Source organism: Zonotrichia leucophrys, chromosome 3 (assembly GCF_028769735.1).
Source record: "Zonotrichia leucophrys gambelii isolate GWCS_2022_RI chromosome 3, RI_Zleu_2.0, whole genome shotgun sequence".
Classification (NCBI taxonomy): Eukaryota; Metazoa; Chordata; class Aves; order Passeriformes; family Passerellidae; genus Zonotrichia; species Zonotrichia leucophrys.
The window spans coordinates 111,708,418-111,729,370 of record NC_088172.1 but is presented as its reverse complement, the minus strand read 5'-3'; the positions used below and the strand labels follow the sequence as shown (position 1 = coordinate 111,729,370).

The 20,953-nt window shown below is 48.9% G+C and overlaps 1 protein-coding gene across 8 annotated transcripts in view; it reads left to right on the top strand.

The window, feature by feature from the left end:
• The window catches only part of EXTL3 (exostosin like glycosyltransferase 3), a 158,534-nt gene that overhangs the window by 117,849 nt on the left and 19,732 nt on the right, over window positions 1–20,953 (top strand). For all 8 annotated transcript variants that reach the window (XM_064709976.1, XM_064709971.1, XM_064709975.1 and 5 more), the window contains one exon: window positions 7,417–10,041. In XM_064709976.1, coding sequence (XP_064566046.1) covers window positions 7,894–10,041 — 2,148 coding nt within the window. In that variant the 5' untranslated portion in view covers window positions 7,417–7,893. The remainder of the gene's footprint in view (window positions 1–7,416; window positions 10,042–20,953) is intronic.

The following is a 20,953-nucleotide window of genomic DNA, read 5'->3' as shown; positions in this document are numbered from 1 at the left end:
AATCCCACAATGGTTTGGGTGGGAGACTTAAGTCATCTGTTCACTCCCTGCGGACGGAGGAACATGCACTGTCGGTTGCTCCAAGCTGTTCAGGTTGTCAGAGGGATAATGGGATTTAGAGGGCTGGAGCTCTTCCTGGAGCAGGCTGGGGAGCTGGGGTGCACCTGGAAGAGAAGATCCAGGAGAGCTCGGCCCCTTGCAGGGCCTAAAGGGGTCCAGAGAGCTGGAGAGGATGGGAAGGGATGGAAACGGGACAGTGGAATGGTGTCCACTGCCAGAGGCAGGGTGGTTGGGTATTGGGAAGAATTTTTCCTCGAGGTGGTGGCCTGATGATCCCAGAGAAACTGTGGCTGCCTGGACTGGATGTGTCCAAGGCCATTGTTGGATGACTTGGATAACTGGGCAGTGGATGTCCCTGGTCATGGCAGGTGGACCATGGATGATTTTCAGGTTCTTCCTCCAACCATTTGTGATGATTCCAGGGTGCTTTGCAATAACGGTGGAAAACCCACTGCTGTATAATATGGTGATCAACACTGAGTATTTAATTTTCTTGGTGTGACTGATAGGGTGTCTGACAAACAGCTCATTTATGTGATGAGGTCTCCAGAATGCAGAAGACCCTGATCCTGACATTGACCCCGTGCAGCTGGGAGAGGAGCTGGAGCTGGAGCTGGGCAGGGATAACACGGGAGCAGGTGGAGGAGCTGTTTGAGGGAGGGAAGGGACATTTGGAGCTGGGTAATTTGGCCCTGTGGCACTGATGAATGTCACTGAACCTTGCTCAGATGTGGCAGCCAGGGCTCCCAGGTTTCTCTTGGCTTTCCCTGATGTGAACTTCCCGCTGTCCCCGGGTTGTGAGGCCTCAGTGCTGAGTCCTTGCCCCCTGAGGTGCACAAGAAACCATCTGTGGGATTTCTTGTTTGTTGGAGCCTCTCAGTGGAGTTGCTGAGTCTCCAGAAATTTATTCCTTGTGTGCAGGAAAGGGGCAAACTTTCATAAACCCCCACAGATGGATTATTTCCCACAGAGACCCACCCTGCTGAGTGAGGTGCCATTAAACTCTCTGTGTATTTCTCTACTTTTCAGGCAGTATTTCCTTTTCCTTACAACTTCCCCAGGACAATGAAACTTTTAAATTTGTGCTTAATGATGACCTGGAGCTTCTGTCAGGGAGCAGGAGCCTGAACCTGCCACGTGGTTGTTTCCTGCTGTGGGAGCAGCCACGAGGGCATTTTAGGGGAGGTGAGAGAGTTTTGTGGTTTTGCCTTGGGGAAAATAACGTGCCTGAGCAATCTAGGGCTGGAAACCACAGAGAATGCCAAGGATTTGAGCTGTCTCGTGGAGTCAGTGTTTGGGAAACCAGCCCTCCTGGAGCTGACCTCCTCATGCTGCTTTCATGTGATGGGGAGTGCCCGGCTCTTGGCTGTGGTTTAACCTCAAGAGAGTTCTTGTTCATTAATTACTGCAAGGTAAAAGCAAAGAGAGGCTTTGCTTCCTCCCACACCTAATTTATCCCTTTGAGAAGCGAGTAAAAGCTTGTGCCACTGCATCCTGGAGCATCCTTGGTTTGCTTCCCACGTCCCAAAATATCCTCAGCACTTTGTAAGCGGGAATGTGGTGAGCGCTGCAACATCAGCCACGGTGGTTTTAGGGATTTTCCAGCTTTCTTGGAAAACTCTGCCCTCTGCTCCCTTGCTCTGAGCTTTGGAGAGGAGAGGGGTGAACTTTGCATCCAGGATTTTCTGCCACTCCATCCCACAGGACACAGAAGGATTTGCTCCTATGCTGGATGTTCCTTTGAGCGGAGGAGTGCTTGTGTACAGCCTGGAAGAATAAATAAAACACTGTGACTGCTTTATTACCAGAAAACAACACTAAATAATAAATTTAAGAGCTAAAAGCTCTATATGTAAAGTAGATTTCACAATGCATTATGCAAAAAGCAGAAAGGCAGTGGAGAAGGAATCCACTGAAGAAGGCAGGCTGGGAAGATGGATGATCTTGCAGACAGGACGAGGAGATGTGGAGTGAATCCCAAGCTGGCTCAGCTTCTCAAGTGACCTTGGCCAAGTTGTTTCTCCACGCCTCCATTACCTGCTCTCTAAAACCAGGATGTGGTTTTCCTGGCTCCAGGATTTCATCAGAATGAAGGAGTGTTTGTGAAGCACTGGGCTGAGGAGCAGGGGCAGCCTTTGGCAGAGGGCAGAGCTCAGGCACCTGTGAGCACCTGGGGGAGCGATTTCTGTGTTTTCTCAACACTGAGCATCTCCTGGAGCACAACCTTGTCCCTTGCCCATTACCTGCTCTCTAAAACCAGGATGTGGTTTTCCTGGCTCCAGGATTTCATCAGAATGAAGGAGTGTTTGTGAAGCACTGGGCTGAGCTGGGCCAAGGAGAGGGGACAGCCTTTGGCAGAGGGCAGAGCTCAGGCACCTGTGAGCACCTGGGGGAGAGATTTCTGTGTTTTCTCAACACTTGGGGGAGAGGTTCCTGTGTTTTCTCAACACTCAGCATCTCCTGGAGCACAACCTTGTCCCAATGCCCAGATGAGAGCACAGAGCTGAGAGCCAGACTCAGTTCTTCACTCGTCTGCCTTGAAGAGTTTGAGGTCACCTTTGCTTGGTGGAGACAGAGGTGGAGGCCTGGGGGTGCCTGATTTCCCCTGGGGGCTGGAGAGAGGCGGTGTTGGAGCTGGGAGAAGGCTCAGGACGTCTTAACTCCAGGTTTCTCCTCACATTTCTGAATTGCTGCCACCTGGGAGCCTGGACACAAAGCCATGTAATAATTCAGATGGGAAGGGACCTCAGGATGTTTCTGAGGCAATGTCCAGTGAGTTTTGGATATCTGTTGGTCTCAAATCCTCCTTCAAATCCTATTTAAAGCTCTTTCCCTGAGTCCTCCTAACTCCTGCAGGATGATCATTGTCTCCCTTTGAAATGGCTGAACCCTGTCTGTTGCCACCAGACCTGGTGTGGTGTAAACCAATCCATGATCCAAAGCCCCAAAATTCCACCTGCTCCAGAGCCAGGTGTTGATCTCTTGGCTTTTCCTGCTTTTTCCCTCATCATTCCCTGCAGCTGGGAGGGCAGAGAACATCACTTGTGTGATATGGTGGCAGGAGGGAGTGTTCTTCTTCCTCAAGAACTTGGGGTGGAAAACTCAAAGTTCCTCAAATGCCACTTTTAAAGCCACTTCAGCACATGTGGTTTCCCACTTTTCCAGGATGAGCACATGGAGGGGCTCTTGGAGCATTTTTCCAGGATCCCTTTACCCCACACGTGCCCGTGTGGATGAGGAGCAGGGCTGGGAGCAGGTTTGGCTTTGCATGGAGCTGCAAACGTGCAGGATGTTCCTTGCTTTGGATAAAACTCCCTGAAGGCAGGGGTGCAGTTTATCCCTGGAATTTCCAGATTACAGAACCTTTTACCTGTGCATACAACAGCATTGATCTCAGCCTGGGGGAATTGCTCTGTGCCTGTGAGCTCTGGAGATGCTGCAAATCCCTCAGGATGATCCCTAAGACTGCTGCTTTCAATTTCAGAGTGAATTTTCCGTCTGCTCCTTTGATGGATCTGCTCCCAACCCAACTGTACCTTAAAGCACACACCTGATGGATTTATTCTCCTTGTTCAACTGCTCCTGTTCCCAAAGTGATTGGGAGATTTTGGATGTAATCCTTCCCTTTGAGAGCATCAGCAGATAGAAAGTTATCATTGCTGAAGGGTTGTTTGGGGTTCGTTTTCTTCCACTGCAGCCTGTTCTGAAGGGGAGAATATGCTGTATTTTTGTTTTCTCTCTTTGATTTCATTCCTAATGCTGATGAAAGAGAGATTTGGCAGTAGAAGGTGTCTCTCCAAGCCCAGATAAAGCATGGGAGCCACTTCCACACTCCCTGAGGTCCTTTTCTGTTTGCCAGGAGGGAGCTGGCGTGGCAGAGGTGGGTTGGTTTGTTCTCCATGGAGAGCAGCAGAAATTGTGGATGATAACACTGCAGACCCCTCATTTCTTAAGGAAAGGGAGTCAGGATGAGTATGGATGCACACAGAGAGTTTGGGAACTCTGATTTAACAGGTGCAGGAGGATCCCTGTGGATTTTCCTCCCCACAGTGCAGTCCTGTTCTTCCTCATGTTGTGCATTGCTCTGCTGAGCTCTGAAGGACCACAAGTTTAAATTTTCCAGGCTCTGTTCACAGATATGCTGAGAAAGGAGAAGCATTTCCCTAATTTTATAGCGAGATGGATAGCAGAGGTGTAAGCAGGGAGGAGTAGGGGTGCTCAAGTCTTTGAACACTCCCAGATCAGACCAGCTGGGTTATTTCTAGAAATGCAAAAAGAGGGAGAACCTCAGTAATTCCCATAACTCCACTGGCACGGGGAGTGCCTGCTGTGGAGCTGAGGAAGGCTGGGATGCCTGGGAATGCCTGGGAATGCAGCCCAGGCTTTGACGATGTGCTCTGAGCAGTTGAATTTCATGGGAGAAGGATCTGCAGTGGGCAAACCTGAGAATTCACTCAGGTTGGCATTTGGGAAGAGGCTTTGGTAATTATTGATCTTCTGATCCCCTGAGAGATCTTCCTTCCTCTTTCTGTTTGTGTGTGATCAGCTCCATCAGGCAGCAACACTGTGCTGTAACATCAACAAGAGTTTTCAGCGTGGAAATTGGTGAGTTTAAAGGGCTAAATAGTACTTGGGAGTGAGAGGGATGAGCTGGCTGGAAGGCCCAGCAGCTATCCCGCTTCTCCTCCTCCCAAATTTCTTTTTAGGAACGATGGGAAATCAGCAGCCTTTTCCCCCAAGGCTGATAAACACAGCCCTGAAGTTTCTCTTGATAAAACCACAGATTGGGTTTTTACTTTGTCTTTTTTTTTTATAAGTCCTAATGGCAGCGTGTGACAACCTCAGGCTCGATTGAGTTGATGAGGAATAAAGTCTTAATAGTGAAGAAGAGTCCAGGAGTGTGTCTAAAGTGCTCATTTTATCACCAGCACATATTTCATACTGACAGTCCATACTTTTAGCTAATCCCAAGCCATGTGTGGTGCATTTTAAATCCCTCCTCAGCCTGCTCTGCTCTTTCCCTTGTGGTGTTTTCCAGGAGAGCAATGGAGTCACACTGGCAACTTTAGACTCCTGAGCACACGGATATTTTTAATTCACAGCCCATATTTTGAGGTGAGGAGGATGAATTTTGCTCTGTGTCAAGGAAGAGAAGGAGCAGAGGAGCCACTGTGGCAGAACAGCTGCTGAGGATCAGGCGTGGGGTGATGGATTTGGCTTTTCCAGGACCCCAGCTGCCATTTTAGGGAGTCCAGTTTGCCTTTTCATTACCAATTATGACTCATAAATAGCCAAAGTAACCACAAAGGAATAAGATATTGATGCAGTCTTACCTTTGGGACTGCAATGCCCACATTTATAATCCTCATTTTTGTTTTGCCTCAACACCCTGCAGTGTTTGACCCCACTTACCCCATGGCACCCCAAATAAAAAACCCCAGCAAAGCTTGTTTTCCCCTTGAATTTAAGCTGATTTTTCGATTTTGCTGGTGTTCAAGTGAGTGTGTGCTTTGGCATTTCTCTCAGGAAAAGCATTATTAGGGCAGCTCATCTCCTGGCCAGCTGTTTGCAGAAAACTGGTGGCAACTGGGGGATCTTTGCAGCCCCCATGAGACCTGAAATGGCAGGGACTGGCACACACACCCCCAGCATGAGCTGCAATTCCTGCAGAGGGCCTGAAAAAGGGGGGAAAGAAAGAAAAATAAAATAAAACCTTTTTTTAAATTAATTTTTTTTTTTGCCTTTGGTTGTATGTTGTAGCCTCCCATCTGCCCACAGCCGTGTGCTGCCAAGATCCAAGAAAGCTGATTTAGCCTTTTGCTGACTTTTTAGCCCCTTTATCCTCCTGGCTTTCTGAGATTTGCGCCGCTGTTGTTTGCCAATGTCATGAATTTAAAATCTGCCTTAGTTTTGAGCGTGCATTCTGCTGTGCAACTGGGCTGTGGGTCACGTTGGTGGGAGGGGATGGAAATCCCATTTAATCATGGGGTGTTAAGTAAGTGACAACAAATGGCTGTGTAACAATAGCCCTGGGGATTGTGCTTTATTACCCCACATATTTCCCCTCTTCGTGATGATTTTTCATGGTTAAAATCAAATTTCCCCTTTATTTTCTCTGACGTGCATTGAGTACAACACTGAAAATTCCTCCTGACTTCTCTCTGCTGCTTTCAGGTGAACTTTTTTTGCTTTGGCCCATTTCCAGATCTCTCTTTCAGCTGAGATTTGCTTCCTCACCTTCTTTCTGGGAATTCTTGATGAGTAGATGAGAAGGGCATTAAATAGATTTAGTGAAAAATGACCGTCACCAGCGTGGATGACTTTCTTCTAATTAAAAATTGAAACGGAAATGAATGAGCTTCTCTTGAGGCCGTGCAGGAGCTGGTGCTAAGCCCAGCTCTATATTCATCAGTGCTGTGGGAAGTCCAGTGTATGAAAGAATATCCCAGAAACTTCAGTACCTTGGGGGATGCCAATAAAAGGGGAGATTTTCTAGTGACAGCATATTGATGTGGCCTAGATTTAAATCTCTTGGCCTAGAGCTGACTCAGAGCTGAATTTCATAGAGTCACAGAATGGATTGGGTGGAAAGGGACCTTGAAACTCATCCAGTTCCACCTGCCATGGGCAAGGACACCTTCCATGGTCCCAGGTTGCTCCAAGCCCTGTCCAGCCTGGCCTTGGACATTTCCAGGGATCCAGGGACAGTCACAGCTTCTCTGGGCAACCTGTGCCACCCTCACAAAGAACAATTTCTCCCAAGAGGTTCCCCACAGATCCTAACTTCAGCATCTTTGCTTTGATGTACGGTGTAAACCTTTCTAGCGTTGACCAGAAATTCCCTCATACTCAGCCAGCCAGTTAAATCGTAACCAACACGAGTACGTTCCCTTTAAACTTCCTCATGCAATGAATCAAAATTTTCCAGCAGGAAATGAAAGCAAAACACTCCATCTAAAAATTCCTCATCAGCTCTAGTCACCAGAGCAGAACAATGGCGATTACACTCAGTTATGCAGTGCAAATTCCCAGCACTGCTGCGTCCCGGGATCACAGCGGGGCGGGCAGTGAGAGCAGGTATATGTCAGCGCCTCTGGCTTGGATGTGAGGAGAGGTGGGAAAAACAAGGATCCAGATCCAGAGCTGAGGAGGTTGTGTGGTCTGGAGCAGCCCTACACAACCCTAATGAGGAGCAGAGTGTGTGTCCCCATCTCATGGATCCCACCGCCTTCTCAGGTGACAGCCCAGAGGTTGTAATTTTGAGAGAGGACAATTGCTTTTAAATCCAACCATGTCTTGGGTCACTAGCGGGTCGTTTTGGTTGTGTTGCCTGACTGTGTGCTTGTTCTCTTGTAGGAATGGCAGAGCTTCACCCTCCCAGCAGCGATGAGAGAGACTGACAGTGCTGCGAGTCCCTTCTGGCTCCGTCTGCCCCACGGCTGCTGCCGCTGCATATTCATCGGATGGTAATGCACGATGTCGGCAGCAGCGGTAGAGTTTGGCTCGGTCCCACTGCGTTTTTCTCCTGCCAGTTGTGACTCTGAGTCACCATGACAACGCTGTGACACTTACAGCAAAGGTTGCCCACGGACCAAGGGTGGGCTGGGGGTGGGCGAGAAGGTCAGTGGTCGAGTCTGACGGGGTCAGGAGTTGCGCCTGCAGCAAAACGACCGTGGAAGAGCCGCCGGCACGGCAAGAAGATGAAATTCCCCTTCCATTGGCTTCTTGTTGAGCAGGCACAATAACATTTCCCTTCGAGAGACTCGCTGTAAAAACTCTTTTGGTTATGGCTACTGATCCGACGTGATTGCGCGCGCGGCGACTTTGGAACTCATGACTGGCTATACGATGTTGCGCAATGGGGGAGTGGGGAACGGAGGCCAGCCGTGGGTGTTGAGGTGGTCCAGTCGGATCCGGCTCACCTGGCTTAGCTTCACCCTCTTCGTCATCCTCGTTTTCTTCCCCCTCATCGCCCACTACTACCTGACCACCATCGACGACGCGGACGATGCCGGCAAGCGCATCTTCGGCCCGCGCACCGGCAACGAGCTGTGCGAGGTGAAGCACGTGCAGGACCTGTGCCGCATCCGCGAGTCGGTCAGCGAGGAGCTGCTCCAGCTCGAGGCCAAGCGGCAGGAGCTCAACAGCGAGATCGCCAAGCTCAACCTGAAGATCGAGGCCTGCAAGAAGAGCATTGAAAATGCCAAGCAGGACCTGCTGCAGCTGAAGAACGTCATCAGTCAGACTGAGCATTCCTACAAAGAGCTGATGGCTCAGAACCAGCCCAAGCTCTCCTTGCCCATCCGGCTGCTGCCAGACAAGGACGATGCCACCTTCCCCCTGCCGAAATCCAACAGGAACTGCAGGCTGCACAACTGCTTTGACTACTCGCGCTGCCCGCTGACGTCTGGCTTTCCAGTCTATGTCTACAACAGTGACGATTACCCTTTTGGTAGTTCCTTAGACCCTTTAATTAAACAGGCCTTTGAGGCGACTGTCAGAACTAATGTTTATGTTACTGAAAATGCAAATATTGCTTGTGTGTATATAATTTTAGTGGGGGAAATGCAAGAGCCCGTAATGCCAAAACCTACTGAACTAGAGCAACAGTTGCACTCTTTGCCATATTGGAGGACTGATGGACACAACCATCTCATCATCAATCTGTCGAGGAAGTCGGAAACTCAGAACTTCATTTACAACATCAGCACGGGGCGCGCCATGATCGCCCAGTCCACCTTTTACGACGCCCAGTATCGACCGGGCTTTGACATCGTGGTGTCACCTCTGGTCCACGCCATGTCCGAGCCCAACTTCCTGGAGATCCCGCCCCAGGTGCCGGTCAAGCGTAAGTACCTGTTCAGTTTCCAGGGGGAGAAGATCGAGTCCCTCCGCTCCAGCTTGCAGGAGGTTCGCTCTTTCGAGGAGGAGATCGAAGGCAACGCCCCGGCCGACTACGACGACCGGATCATCACCACCTTGAAGGCTGTTCAGGACAGCAAGCTGGACTTTGTTCTGGTGGAGTTCACGTGTAAGAACCAGCCCAAGGCGAGTCTGCCCACTGAGTGGGCTCTGTGTGGAGAAAGGGAAGACAGACTAGAGCTACTGAAGCTTTCTACTTTTGCACTGATCATCACCCCCGGGGACACCCGTTTAGTGATCTCCGCCGGGTGTACCATGAGACTGTTTGAGGCTCTGGAAGTCGGGGCCATCCCGGTGGTTCTCGGAGAGCAGGTTCAGCTACCCTACAACGATGTGATCCGGTGGAACGAGGCAGCCTTAATCATACCAAAGCCACGTATCACAGAAGTGCACTTTCTTCTGAGAAGCATTTCTGACAACGACCTCCTTGCCATGAGGAGGCAGGGCCGCTTCTTGTGGGAGACCTACTTCTCCACCTCCGACAACGTCTTCAGCACAGTCTTAGCCATCATAAGGACTCGAATCCAAATCCCAGCTGCTCCTATCCGAGAAGAGCCCGCCGTGGAGATCCCCCACCGGTCTGGCAAAGCTGCTGGTACAGACCCCAATATGGCAGACAATGGTGACCTGGACCTGGGGCCTGTGGAAACAGAGCCGCCCTACGCCTCTCCCAAATATCTCCGCAATTTCACCCTCACCGCGATGGATATCTACAGGAATTGGAATTCTGCTCCGGGGCCTTTCCACCTCTTCCCCTACACTCCCTTTGACCCCGTTTTACCATCAGAGGCAAAATTTTTGGGGTCTGGGACTGGATTTCGACCAATTGGTGGAGGAGCAGGTGGCTCTGGGAAGGAGTTCCAGGCTGCTTTGGGTGGCAACGTCCCGCGGGAGCAGTTCACGGTGGTGATGTTGACTTACGAGCGGGAGGAAGTGCTGATGAACTCCCTGGAAAGGCTCAATGGTCTCCCCTACTTAAACAAAGTTGTGGTGGTGTGGAACTCTCCCAAGCTTCCCTCCGAGGATCTCTTGTGGCCGGACATTGGCGTCCCAATCATGGTAAGACTTATTCGTGGTGGGGTTTGCATGTTGGAGTCATCTGTGTCAGCTCAGCTTCAGTCCTGGGGGATGGCTGAAGGTGTCTGTACCTCTTTTGGGTACTTTTATCAGTGGAGAAAAACAAGAGGTGCCAGGTATTTAGCACTCAGAGAACGCAAATTGCTTTTGAGGAGCCTAATGTGAATTTTGATGCTTAAAGCTAAAGATTGGTGCTCGTTGGAAATTTTCTGGCTTAGGCTCTTTAAGTGCCTCCCTGTGAGGACAGTTGACACCTTATAAATTCCTAAGCAGTAACTGTTTCTGCACTTTGCCAGATGAATTTTTTATTAAAACAAAAGAGGGACCTGCTGAATTAGTGTCGACTGCAAAGAGCTCAAAACTCAATTCTCACTTCATATTACAAGGGATGGCAGAGAAGGAATTACAAGCCAAGGCTGACGTGACTGTGAGAGCTTCCATGCTCCCAAGGTTGTAGCTGACTTTTGCATATATTTGAGTTGATTATTTTTTTTCCTCAGCCAAGCTGAAGAAGTGACACCTTCAAAAGTCAACATTCATTTTCAGACCCATGAAAAATGTACTCACTTGGACATTGACTTGTAAGGAGTGAATTCTACTCCAAATTTTTATTTATTTTAGGTCTCCCTTGTCATCCCAGCATAACCTCCTTCACTGGCCGTTGTTAAAAATCAAAATTAAATATAAATCTCCCCTCATAAAGAGAGCAAGGGCAGAGAGCTACTAACAAGAACTGAGTGCTCTGAATCTGGTTGTGTTTAGAGGACAAATGGAAGGATAATGCCTTACAAATTAGGGAAGGGAAAAATAAAAGAGGGAGATGGTGCTTAAATACACAAACTGCGTGTGGTTTATGTGACAGGATGCTACTGAGCTTAATAGCAATGCGAGCTTTATGCTGCATGCAAAGAGATTCATTGATTTAATATTTCCTTTTATTATTATTGTGATGAATAAATCCTTCTGCTCACATTTAAAAACCCTTATGGTCCGGGAACAATGAGGAGAGAAAATTGCTTGGTTAATTGCGAAATAATCTTTCACATTAGTGCTTTTGAACCTGTGAATTCTACAAAATCTTTGCATTGTGTCTGCCGAAAAAACCACGTCCTCCTTCGGAGCGGGGATTGTTCTCCTTGGAGCTGCTAATGGGTGTTATTTGTGAAAGAAAAATGCATTTGTGTTGATGGAAGATAATGGCTTTTTGTACCTGGCTCTCATCTGCACATCTGTTGTGTTGGAGCCCTGCTGGTTTTTTTGGGGACTTGACACACACGAGTTGCTTTGTGTCACCTTCGAGCCACGCACTGGGGGGGTGTTGGGAGCCAACATTTGGGAACTTGTGTGGTTCCAGAGGAGGGAATTGTTGTGTGCCTGATTTGGGGAGGTGGATGGTGACACTGTGGGGTGGCTGGGTCACACAGAGCTTCTGCCAGGTCCTTTCTGAAGGGGTGTGTTGGCTCTGCTTTCTTCCCATTTTTCTAAATCCAAATTTTTAAAAGAGCCCAAATTTGGAATTTCTCACAGGAGGGTTAACCCTGAGCAGCCTCCAGGCATCCATCCCCTTGTTGCTCAGCCCATCTCCAGACTGGGTGTTTAATCCTGTTGGGAGTTTGTAGCATTCCTCTCCAAGGCTGGTTTGGTGTGGCACTGATGGAAAACTTCCCTGTTGGGACTATAAGGATGGTTTGGTGTGACAATGATGGAAAACTTCCCTGTTGGGAGTTTGTACCATTCCTCTACAGGGATGGCTTGATGTGGCAATGATGGAAAACTTGCCTGAAGTGAGTTTGTACCATTCCTCTACAAAGATGGTTTAGTATGGCAGTGATGAAGACTTCCCTGTTGGGACTGTGAAGGTTTGGTGTGGCAATGATGGAAAATTTCCCTGTTGGGAGTTTGTGCCATTCCTTTACAAGGTGTGGCAGTGATGGAAAACTTCCCTGTTGGGAGTTTGTACCATTCCTCCATAAGGATAGTTTGATGTGGCAGTGATGGAAACTTCCCTGTTGGGAGTTTGTACCATTCATCTACAGGGATGGTTTGGTGTGGCAATGATGGAAAACTTCCCAGGGCTCCATCAGACAGTGAGAAATCCCAAAGTCTGCTCTGGAAAGGGTGACAGGAGCACTGGGAGCAGAGGTGAGGCTCTGTTTGAGCCTGTGGGGTGTGCTGGTCAGAAGAGGTCGCTGGGGGTGTGGGATTGGCAGGAGACACAAGCCAGTGTGTGCCAGTGTCAGAAGAAAGTGAGGAGCTGTGATTCTGATTTCCTTATGAGGGAAAAAAGCTCTTTTGATGGGGAATATCCAATTCTCTCAGATCTGCCAGTGCTGCTGCATCTCTGTGTAACAAACACGTTCCCAGTGACTTTGGGATGCAAGGAACTGCTCCGTGTTCAGGTCCCAAAGCACAGAGCTGTGTGGGGAAACCTGAGGGGGAGAAGAGAAGGGGATGAGGGTGGGTCTGGGCTGTGATTGAAGTGGGTCCAGGCACCACCTGACTGAGCAGCAGCACAGCAGCAGCACACGTGTGCCAGCGTGAGCCAGGATCAAAGCACCCGAAGCCAGGTGGTCACTGAAGAAAACCCAGGCTCAGGAAGATGTGGAGCTGCTCCAGTGAGTCCAGAGGAGGCCATGGAGCTGCTGTGGAGCCAGGCTGGGAGAGCTGGGGGTGCTCACCTGGAGAGGAGAAGGATCCAGGGAGAGCTCAGAGCCCCTTCCAGGGCCTAAAGGAGAGCTGGAGAGGGACTGGGGACAAGGGATGGAGGGACAGGACACAGGGAATGGCTCCCACTGCCAGAGGGCTGGGATGGATGGGATATTGGGAAGGAATTTTTCTCTGTGAGGGTGGGGAGACTCTTCTTCCCAGAGAAGCTGTGGCTGCCCCTGGATCCCTGGAAGTGTCCAAGGCCAGGCTGGACAGGGCTTGGATCAACCTGGGATAGCGGAAGGTGTCCCTGCCCATGGCAGGGGTTGGCATGGGATGATTTTCAGGTCCCTTCCAACCCAAACCATTTAATCATTTAATGTAAATTACAAGCTAATGAGACAGAGCAATGTCTGTAGCACATTAAAGAACCTTTGGAAGCAAAATAGAGTCCTGAACCCCAGCAGGGCCTGCTGGTGGCAAGAGATGTGTGGCTCTGGGCTAGCAGAATTCCCCAAAGGAGAGTTGGGCTTCTCCTTCCTCCATGTGTTGATTTATTGATGTGCTCCTTGAAACAGCGTTTGCAAACTGCTCTGCTTGGCTGTGATTTGGGGTTGTCCTCCCAAGCAGAATTCTTTTCCCTGGTGGGCTGGGAATTAATCAAGAGCCAAGCTCAAAGCTGCATTGGAACTTTGAATCTTTCATGGATAACGAGATAAACAGGGCTACAGAATATATTTGATTAAAAAAAAAATACTTTGACTTAAATATAGATGGCATAATTTACTAAAACATCAGTAAAATTCCTAAGCTGCACAGAAGTCTGATCAAATATTCTGTCCCTGTCCCCAGCCTGAAGTGAGTAGGTGGAAATCCAGTGCAATGTGAAGTAGTTTGTAGTCACTCAGGGCTGCCCCTGGAACAGATGCTGGCACTTTACCCTCGCATTTAAAGCTGCAAAAACTCTTCCCATCTCACATTAATCGGGATTGCAGCAAAACCCAAAGGCTGTGAGTGAGAAATCTTGTTTGTGCAAGCTCAAAATCTGACTTTTCCCCAAGTGTTTGTATCTCTAGCACTGCCTTAGGAGATCTCCCCAGGACAGGAGTGTGGCAGTGCCAGCTCCAGCAGCCACACCACGGCCACTGCTGAAATTCTTTGCTGCCCAGAGAAGCTGGGGCTGCCCCTGGACCCCTGGAAACATTCCAGGCCAGGCTGGAGGGGGTTTGGAGCAGCCTGGGATGGTGGAAAGTGCCCCTGCCCATGGCAGGGGGTGGCATGCAATGAACTTTAAGGTCCTTTCCCACCCAAACCATTCTGGGATTTGAATTTCCAGCTTGCTTTGCAATAAACTGTGTGGGATAAAACCCCACCTGCTGTATAAATATGGGTGATCCAACACATGAAATGATTTAATTTTTTTGTGTGATTGACTGGGTGAGCCTTAAGGTCCTTTCCCACCCAAACCATTCTGGGATTCTGTGATTTGGGGCTAAAGCCTATTTAGCCCAAAGCAATATTTTCACAACCCCTGCTCACATTCTAAGATGTGCCAGCCAGAACTTCCCTGTGCTGGGTTTGTGAGGGCCCTCGGTGGCTGGAAAACCCTGCAGCAGTTTGGTTTCTCCTCCTGCTGGAGGCATCTCTGAGCGCTTGGGCCGGGTTCAGTGCCAGCTCCTGAGGCTGCCAGCAGTGAGTAATCCCTTCCTCCAGCTTTGTTCCAGAATAAACCTCTGCCTTTGATCCCCGCAGCCACTTCCAGTGGTGTAACATCCTTTGCTGCTGGCCTGGTGGCTGGCTGGGAGGGCTCATTCCGTTCAGCTGCTTGTTTAGAAAGGAATCAGCTGTGGAAAATGGCTCATCCTGAGGCTGCTGGGCCTGCAGACCCGTTTGGCTGCACATGGCATTCATTAATCAGGGCCAGGCTGGCCAGGGAATGCTGTCCTGACTTTCCCTTCTCTTTGGGCTCTGTGAATGTGCTGGCTCTGAGGTTTGCACATCTTTCCAGCAGAAAGAACTCAAAGGGTTTTTATATCTCCATTTTAAGGAGCAGAGCAGGATCTGTAGGTGATGCTGCTGAGGAGGAGGAGGACAGAACCTGGACAGACTGGTGGCCAAGGTGGCTGTGAAAAACACCAATCACTTGTTTTTAAAATTTTAAGAGTTTAATAATAATAAAATGGTTATAAAAATAGTAATACAATTAGAGTAATAATAATTTGGACAATTTGAATTAGAACAATATAAGACAATAAAAACAAAGAGTTATGGACGTCCGGGGTAGCTTTTCTGGGCAAAATAAGCCCGAAAAAGGACACACATTAACAAAGGATTAACCCTTAAAAACAACAGCCTGTTGCATATTCATACACCTCATCCATGATGCATAAATTCCATTCAAACACAGGATTCTGTCTGCTCATCCTCAGCTTCTTCCTCCAAATCCTAACAGCACCTTCAGGTGGGAAGAAGTTCATTTCTTCTGATAAGAGGGCAATAAATTCTTTATCTCTGAAAGATTCAGGTGTCCTGTGGCTGCTATTTTGCTGCAAGTCCTTTCTTTAAAAAAGTATCCTACATAGCACAGTTTCTCTTTGAACATTTTTTATAACCTAAAATTATATTTACCACACTACTTAAGAGAATGAATCCAGCATGACTTTCTAACACAACACACATAATATTCATTTGAAGCCAATCATAAAATCCGTGCATTTTTCACAGTGGCACACTGAGCTTCTCTGCTTGTCCTTCAGCAAGCAGCTGGATCCTCGAGCTTGGTTTCTGATAAGGTCAGCACCAAACTAACAAGCAGCTGGAGATAAGCTGCAGTGGTGTGTGTGAGCCAGAGTGAGATCATCACGCTGACCAGGAGTTAAAAAGAGAATAAAACCTCCATGCTGATCAACACCACCATCTCAGTCAACCCTTTTCCTTCCTGGGAGCTTTGCCTAAATGCCAGTTCAGGGCCTGGCTCAGCTTGGTAATTCAGCATTTACCAAACTCTTCCTTGCTGGTGTGACTTGTGCTTTTCTGGGCCAGCTCACCTGCAGAAACTCTTTGGTGAGTCCCAGCTTTTCCCTGCTTTACTTTGACTTACAGCTCTTGTGTTCCAAATCAGGAAAAACCCAACGTTGCTTTGAGCTCCTGGATTGCATGTGGGAATGGGGAGCTCCAGGTTTATTTCCAGAAGGAACAATTCACACAAAAGCAGCTGAGAAAATCCCTGTTTCTTAGCACCGACTCACTTCCCACAGGAGATTTGCCCCATCCCTGGGTTGAGCAGCCTGTATTCCGTGCACCAGCATTACCAGCAGTGTATCCCAGGTGTGTGGGCTCAGTTTCTCCTCGGGAGCAGTTTCAGAGGGCAGGGAGATGTTCCACAGCAGTGCTGGGTGCTGCTGTCAGGTTTGCAGCACCACCTGCTGCCCGCGGAGCTGCCGGGGAGGGAACCGAGTTCTGAAATCCCTGCGAGTTTCACCATCTCCATTCGTGTTTTGTCTGTTGTGTAGCAGCAGAGGAAGGAACAAATTTGCTGCTTAGTTTACCTGGGAATCCTAAAATGCAGATGCTTGTCACAGCAGAGCCCGAGCAGAGGTGCAGCGATGCGTGGCTGTGGGATGATAATGAACAAGCAGCGCCGACTCCTCGGAGTTTGCACTTGGAATATTAACTCCAGCCCCTCACAGCCCTCTCTGCTCCTGCCCAGAGCCATCCCTGCATTCTCCCCCGTGCCAGGTGCTGGTTTGTGGTGGCTTTTCCACAGATAGAACCCAGCTCTCCGAATCCCCTTGGCTCAGGGTGCAGCTGATGGGGTGGGTGACCAGAAGGAAGCGTGGTTGGATTGGAAAGGAGAATCAAGGGAGGGAAGTGTCCTTGCATGCTGCTGGGGACATCACTGGGTGGGTTTGTCACATGTGAAGGTGTCCCAGGGGCCAGTCCCTGTGCTGAAGCCATTAAACATCACCACAAAAGCTGCCTGTGCATCTCGCTCTGTTTGGAGCAGCTCTGTCACAAGTGCTGGGGACAAAAGCAGCAGATCTGTGTCAGTCCTGTAAAAAAAAAGTGAGGATTTTTTTTTTGGCATCGGGGCAGGGCAGCAGCAAAACCCTCACTGATTTTCCAGGGCTGCCTTTTTGCTACTTTTAGGGTTTGAATTGTGACCACACTGATTTTCCAGGGCTGCCTTTTCGCTACTTTTAGGGTTTGTGTTGTGATCTGTTGAAATACCAAATGTCCCCAAATTATTCCATGCACTGGGACAAGCGTGGGGGGGAATGGAGTGTGTGGGTGCATTTTCTCCCTTTTTTTTCCTTTTGTTCTCACCTACTTTTCATCCTGTGTGACTTTGTTATGATGGAACTGAGTGTTGGCATCCCTTTCCCATAAAGTCCCAGAGCCTGGGTATCTGCATTTCCTTTCTTGCCAGGCTTTTATCTGTCCTGGTGGAGCAGTTGTGCTGTGCAAAGCCGTTTGATTGTGCATTCTGCACAGGCTGCCTTATTTGTGAAGACAGCCTGGTCTTCCAGAGTGGCCATAAGCTGATGTTGTGCCACAGGACACGGATGGATCCCCTGGCACAGGAGCAGGACTCGCTGAGGTCAGGAATTTTGGGTATTAAATAGAGAGGAAAAAGGAAAATCTGTGTTTGCTGGAGCAGGAGGGACCTCGTGGGGCATTGGGACATCAAAGAGGCAGCTGTGAGGGACATGAGGAGGGTACAGAGAGGAAGGTGCCTCTGGGATATGAGGTTGGGGAAGCAGGAGACAGGTTTTAATCACTGCTTGTTGCTGAGGGTCTGATGGAGCTCCCAGCTCCTCCCCAGGCTCTGTGGGTCGATCAGCAGAGACATTGCAGCTCTCAAGGAGAAGGGGATGATTTAGTCCCAAGGTTTTGGGACACTCTCCTTCCCCTTTTCCCCACAGTTCCTTCCCCTTCCCTCACCTGTGCCTGGTGAGGAAGCAGATGCTGCTCTCTTATCAAACCCATGGATGCTTTTTGTCCCATTTTCATGAAATCATGTGGTTGGTGATAAAGCCTGATGGGTCTCCCTGCCCTGCTGGGCATATGGAGCACTCCCCTTTCCAAAAAGCAGCACCTGGATTTCCCTGGGCTTCTGGAAAAATTTCATCTCCTGTGAAAAGCCATTGAGAGCAGGTGATGGAGCAGCTGGATTCAGAGCCAAGGGCTGCAGTTTGTTTTCCCCTTGGCTCCAGAATCCCTGGAATTGTTTCACTGCAAGCACCCAGAAAGGATGGAGCTGTCTCCTGATGACAGTGAGGAGATGTCATCTTAGAGCCTATGAGAAAATCAGACACTTCCATTTATTTAAAGCTTTTAATGAAAATCAATCAAACCCATGGATGCTTTTTTCCCCATTTTCATGAAATCAAACTGTGGCTGCTGATAAAGCCTGATGGGTCTCCCTGCCCTGCTGGGCATATGGAGTGGTTCCCTCTCCAAAAACAGCACCTGGATTTTCCTGGACTTCTGGAAAAGGTTCATCTGTGAAACAGCAGGTGATGGAGCAGCTGGATTCAGAGCCAAGGGCTGCACTTTGTTTTCCCTTTGTCCTGTCTCCAAAATCCTTGGAATCAGTTATTTCACTGCAGGCACTCAGAAAGGATGGAGCGTTTTCTCCTTATGACATCTTAAAACCTATCAGAAAATCAGGCACTTCCATTTATTTAAAGCCTTTAGTTAATTAATGAAAATCTGTGTTAGTCCTGTGAAGAAAAGTGAGGATTTTTTTCCTTCTCCTGAAATTGGCCAAAGCACCATCAGCAAGGAGCTAAGGGCACTAGAGGGAAACTGAGGCACAGAGAAAGCCACACCTGGTCACTGAAACATCCACTTGTATGTCTCCTTATAAATTCACAGAAATCCTGTTTTCACCTATTCCCAGATTTTCTAACACCAGAAAGATGGGAAATCTGAAGCTTTTATCTTCCCAGATCACAATTTAACATCCAAATAGTTCAGCAAAGTCTCCAGGTTCCTGAATGCTCATTTGAACTGAGCTCTGAGGGGTTTGAGCTTCGTGGAGGGAACAGAAATGGGTTTTGTTCCCCACACTGAAAGCATTTGGGGCAGGGAAGTTCCGTTTCCAGCCTGATCATGGCTTTGATCTCTGAGCTGCCCTGGCCTGTGGGAGCCTGGCTTATCTCTGTGATAAGGGACAGCCCCATCCTGGCCTGTGACAGGAGAGAGCTGAGAGGGAACAAGAAAAGCCTCAGGACAGCCATAAACTGGATAATTCTTCCCAACAGCGCTCATTTTCCTCTTGCTCTCAAATGCAGGTGACAACACAAACTGCTTTCAGACCACTGGTATTAATTAGGTTGATTTTATCAGAAATTTATAAAAGGAATTGTTTTGAATTGTGACTCATTTATGTGATCTCTGTAATTTCTAACACATGCTGGTCCTTAATTCCCAACCCATACTGGCTTGTGGGAGTCTGGATTCATCCCAACCATGTGTTTGGCACTAAGTATTGATGGAAGCATTTTTTTTCCTCCTGGATTTTGTTGGAGCAAGTATTAAAAGCTTTGGGATAAATCAAGGTTTGAAGGACATGACATTGCCCATGGCTTGAGTTCTCTGCTCTTCTGGGTAGAAGGATGACGGTGTGAGATGTGGACCAGGTAAAGCAGGATTTAGCCAAGGATTCCAACAACTAGGATCCAGAAATTTTGCTCCAAAAAGGAGCAAAGGGAAATTCATAGAAACCTGTCTAGACCTGGTGTCCAGACTGGCTCTGGCACCTGGAGGGAAAATTGTGTAAAATTTGGGTAAGATGCCTCTCCCTTTATTTGGCCACATCCAGGAGGACATCCCAACCCTGTCCTCAGCTGTTGGAGCTGATGGAAATTGCAGTTCTCAATGAATTGGGCTCCTGGAACAACAGCAACAATGAAGGACAAAAATCCAATTTGGGAATTGTGGTGTGGGCACTGGGACAGTTCCATAAAGGAGCTCTCATCCCTGCACGGTGGATTTGAGGGCAGGCATGGTGGCAGCAAAGCTTCATTTCACCCAGAGCCTCCCCAGTGAGATCTCAGCCTTCTCATCTCAGAAATCCCTGGAAGGCTCCTGGTCTGGAATCCACCTGGAAGCCACAAGTGAGTTTCTGTGCCTGAGTGCTTTATGGTTGCTGCTCCCAGGCACATAAACATTAATAAATCCTCTGTCCTCTTCCCATCAAAACAATAACCTGCCTGCAAACTTGATGGCTCTGCTTCTGTATCAGAGTCTATATTCCAGGTTTTTAGTAGCTGCTCAGTGAGTTATAGCCTGACTCCAATTCCCTCCTCCCTTTGTGGGGCTGTGATGTTCATTTGGATGCCCTCAGACACAAATGTTTGCACTGAAGCTCTTTGTGGGATGGGTCAGAGCAGCTTTGAAATGTTGGAAACATCTCGGAGCATCCTTGGGTGTGATGCATTCCAAAGAATGAGATGCACCAATGGGAGCAAATTTACAAATGATGGCACCTGCTCTGTCAGGTGTTTTGTTTTCCTGCTGTGGTGGAAATCCTGTCTGACAGATCTCCAGGAGGAACCTGCTGAAGGAGTAATTGCACAACAATACAGAGGATTTGCACTGACGAAAGCCTCTGGTAATTAAAGCAGCCGGGCTGTGAGCCAAAGAGCAAAGTGTGGAAAGATAAGCTGTGCCTCACTTAGTGAGCAGAAAGGAGGCATTTCCAATAATCCCCTGGGATCACAGCCCTTGCATTCCCAGCACTCTGCTCTTCCCTGCCTCTCTGCTGAGCGTTTCTGTGGCTCCAGGATGGAAGTTGCTGGATTCCCTCCCGTGCCATGGCCTGGCTCTGATGTCCTGGCAAGGGCAGGAGACCTCAGGGGTGCTCCTGATCCCCCTCCTGACTTCTCCATCTCCTGTCTCACAGATGAGATGTGGCAGCCCCTCTCAGATCCACCCCAGGCTCCCAGGCTGTTTGCTGCCAGGCTGCTCAGAGGGGATCAGGGCACTGCCAATGTGCCTTGTCCAGGGAAATCACAGGTGCAGGAATTAGCTGAGGGAGATCTGAGCTTTCAAACTTTACAAGTTTTGGGGTTTTGAGTGTTTATTGAAATCTGGCTGGGGAGTTGCAGCCTGTGAGTGGTTCTTGAGCTCTTGTGTGGCTGTTCCAGGCTCTCCTTTGGCTCTTCAAGGATAACAAGGAGCTCCTACCGGGCCTGACACAGCTCTGAGTGCTCCACTGGGACAGTGAGGCAGGCAGGGA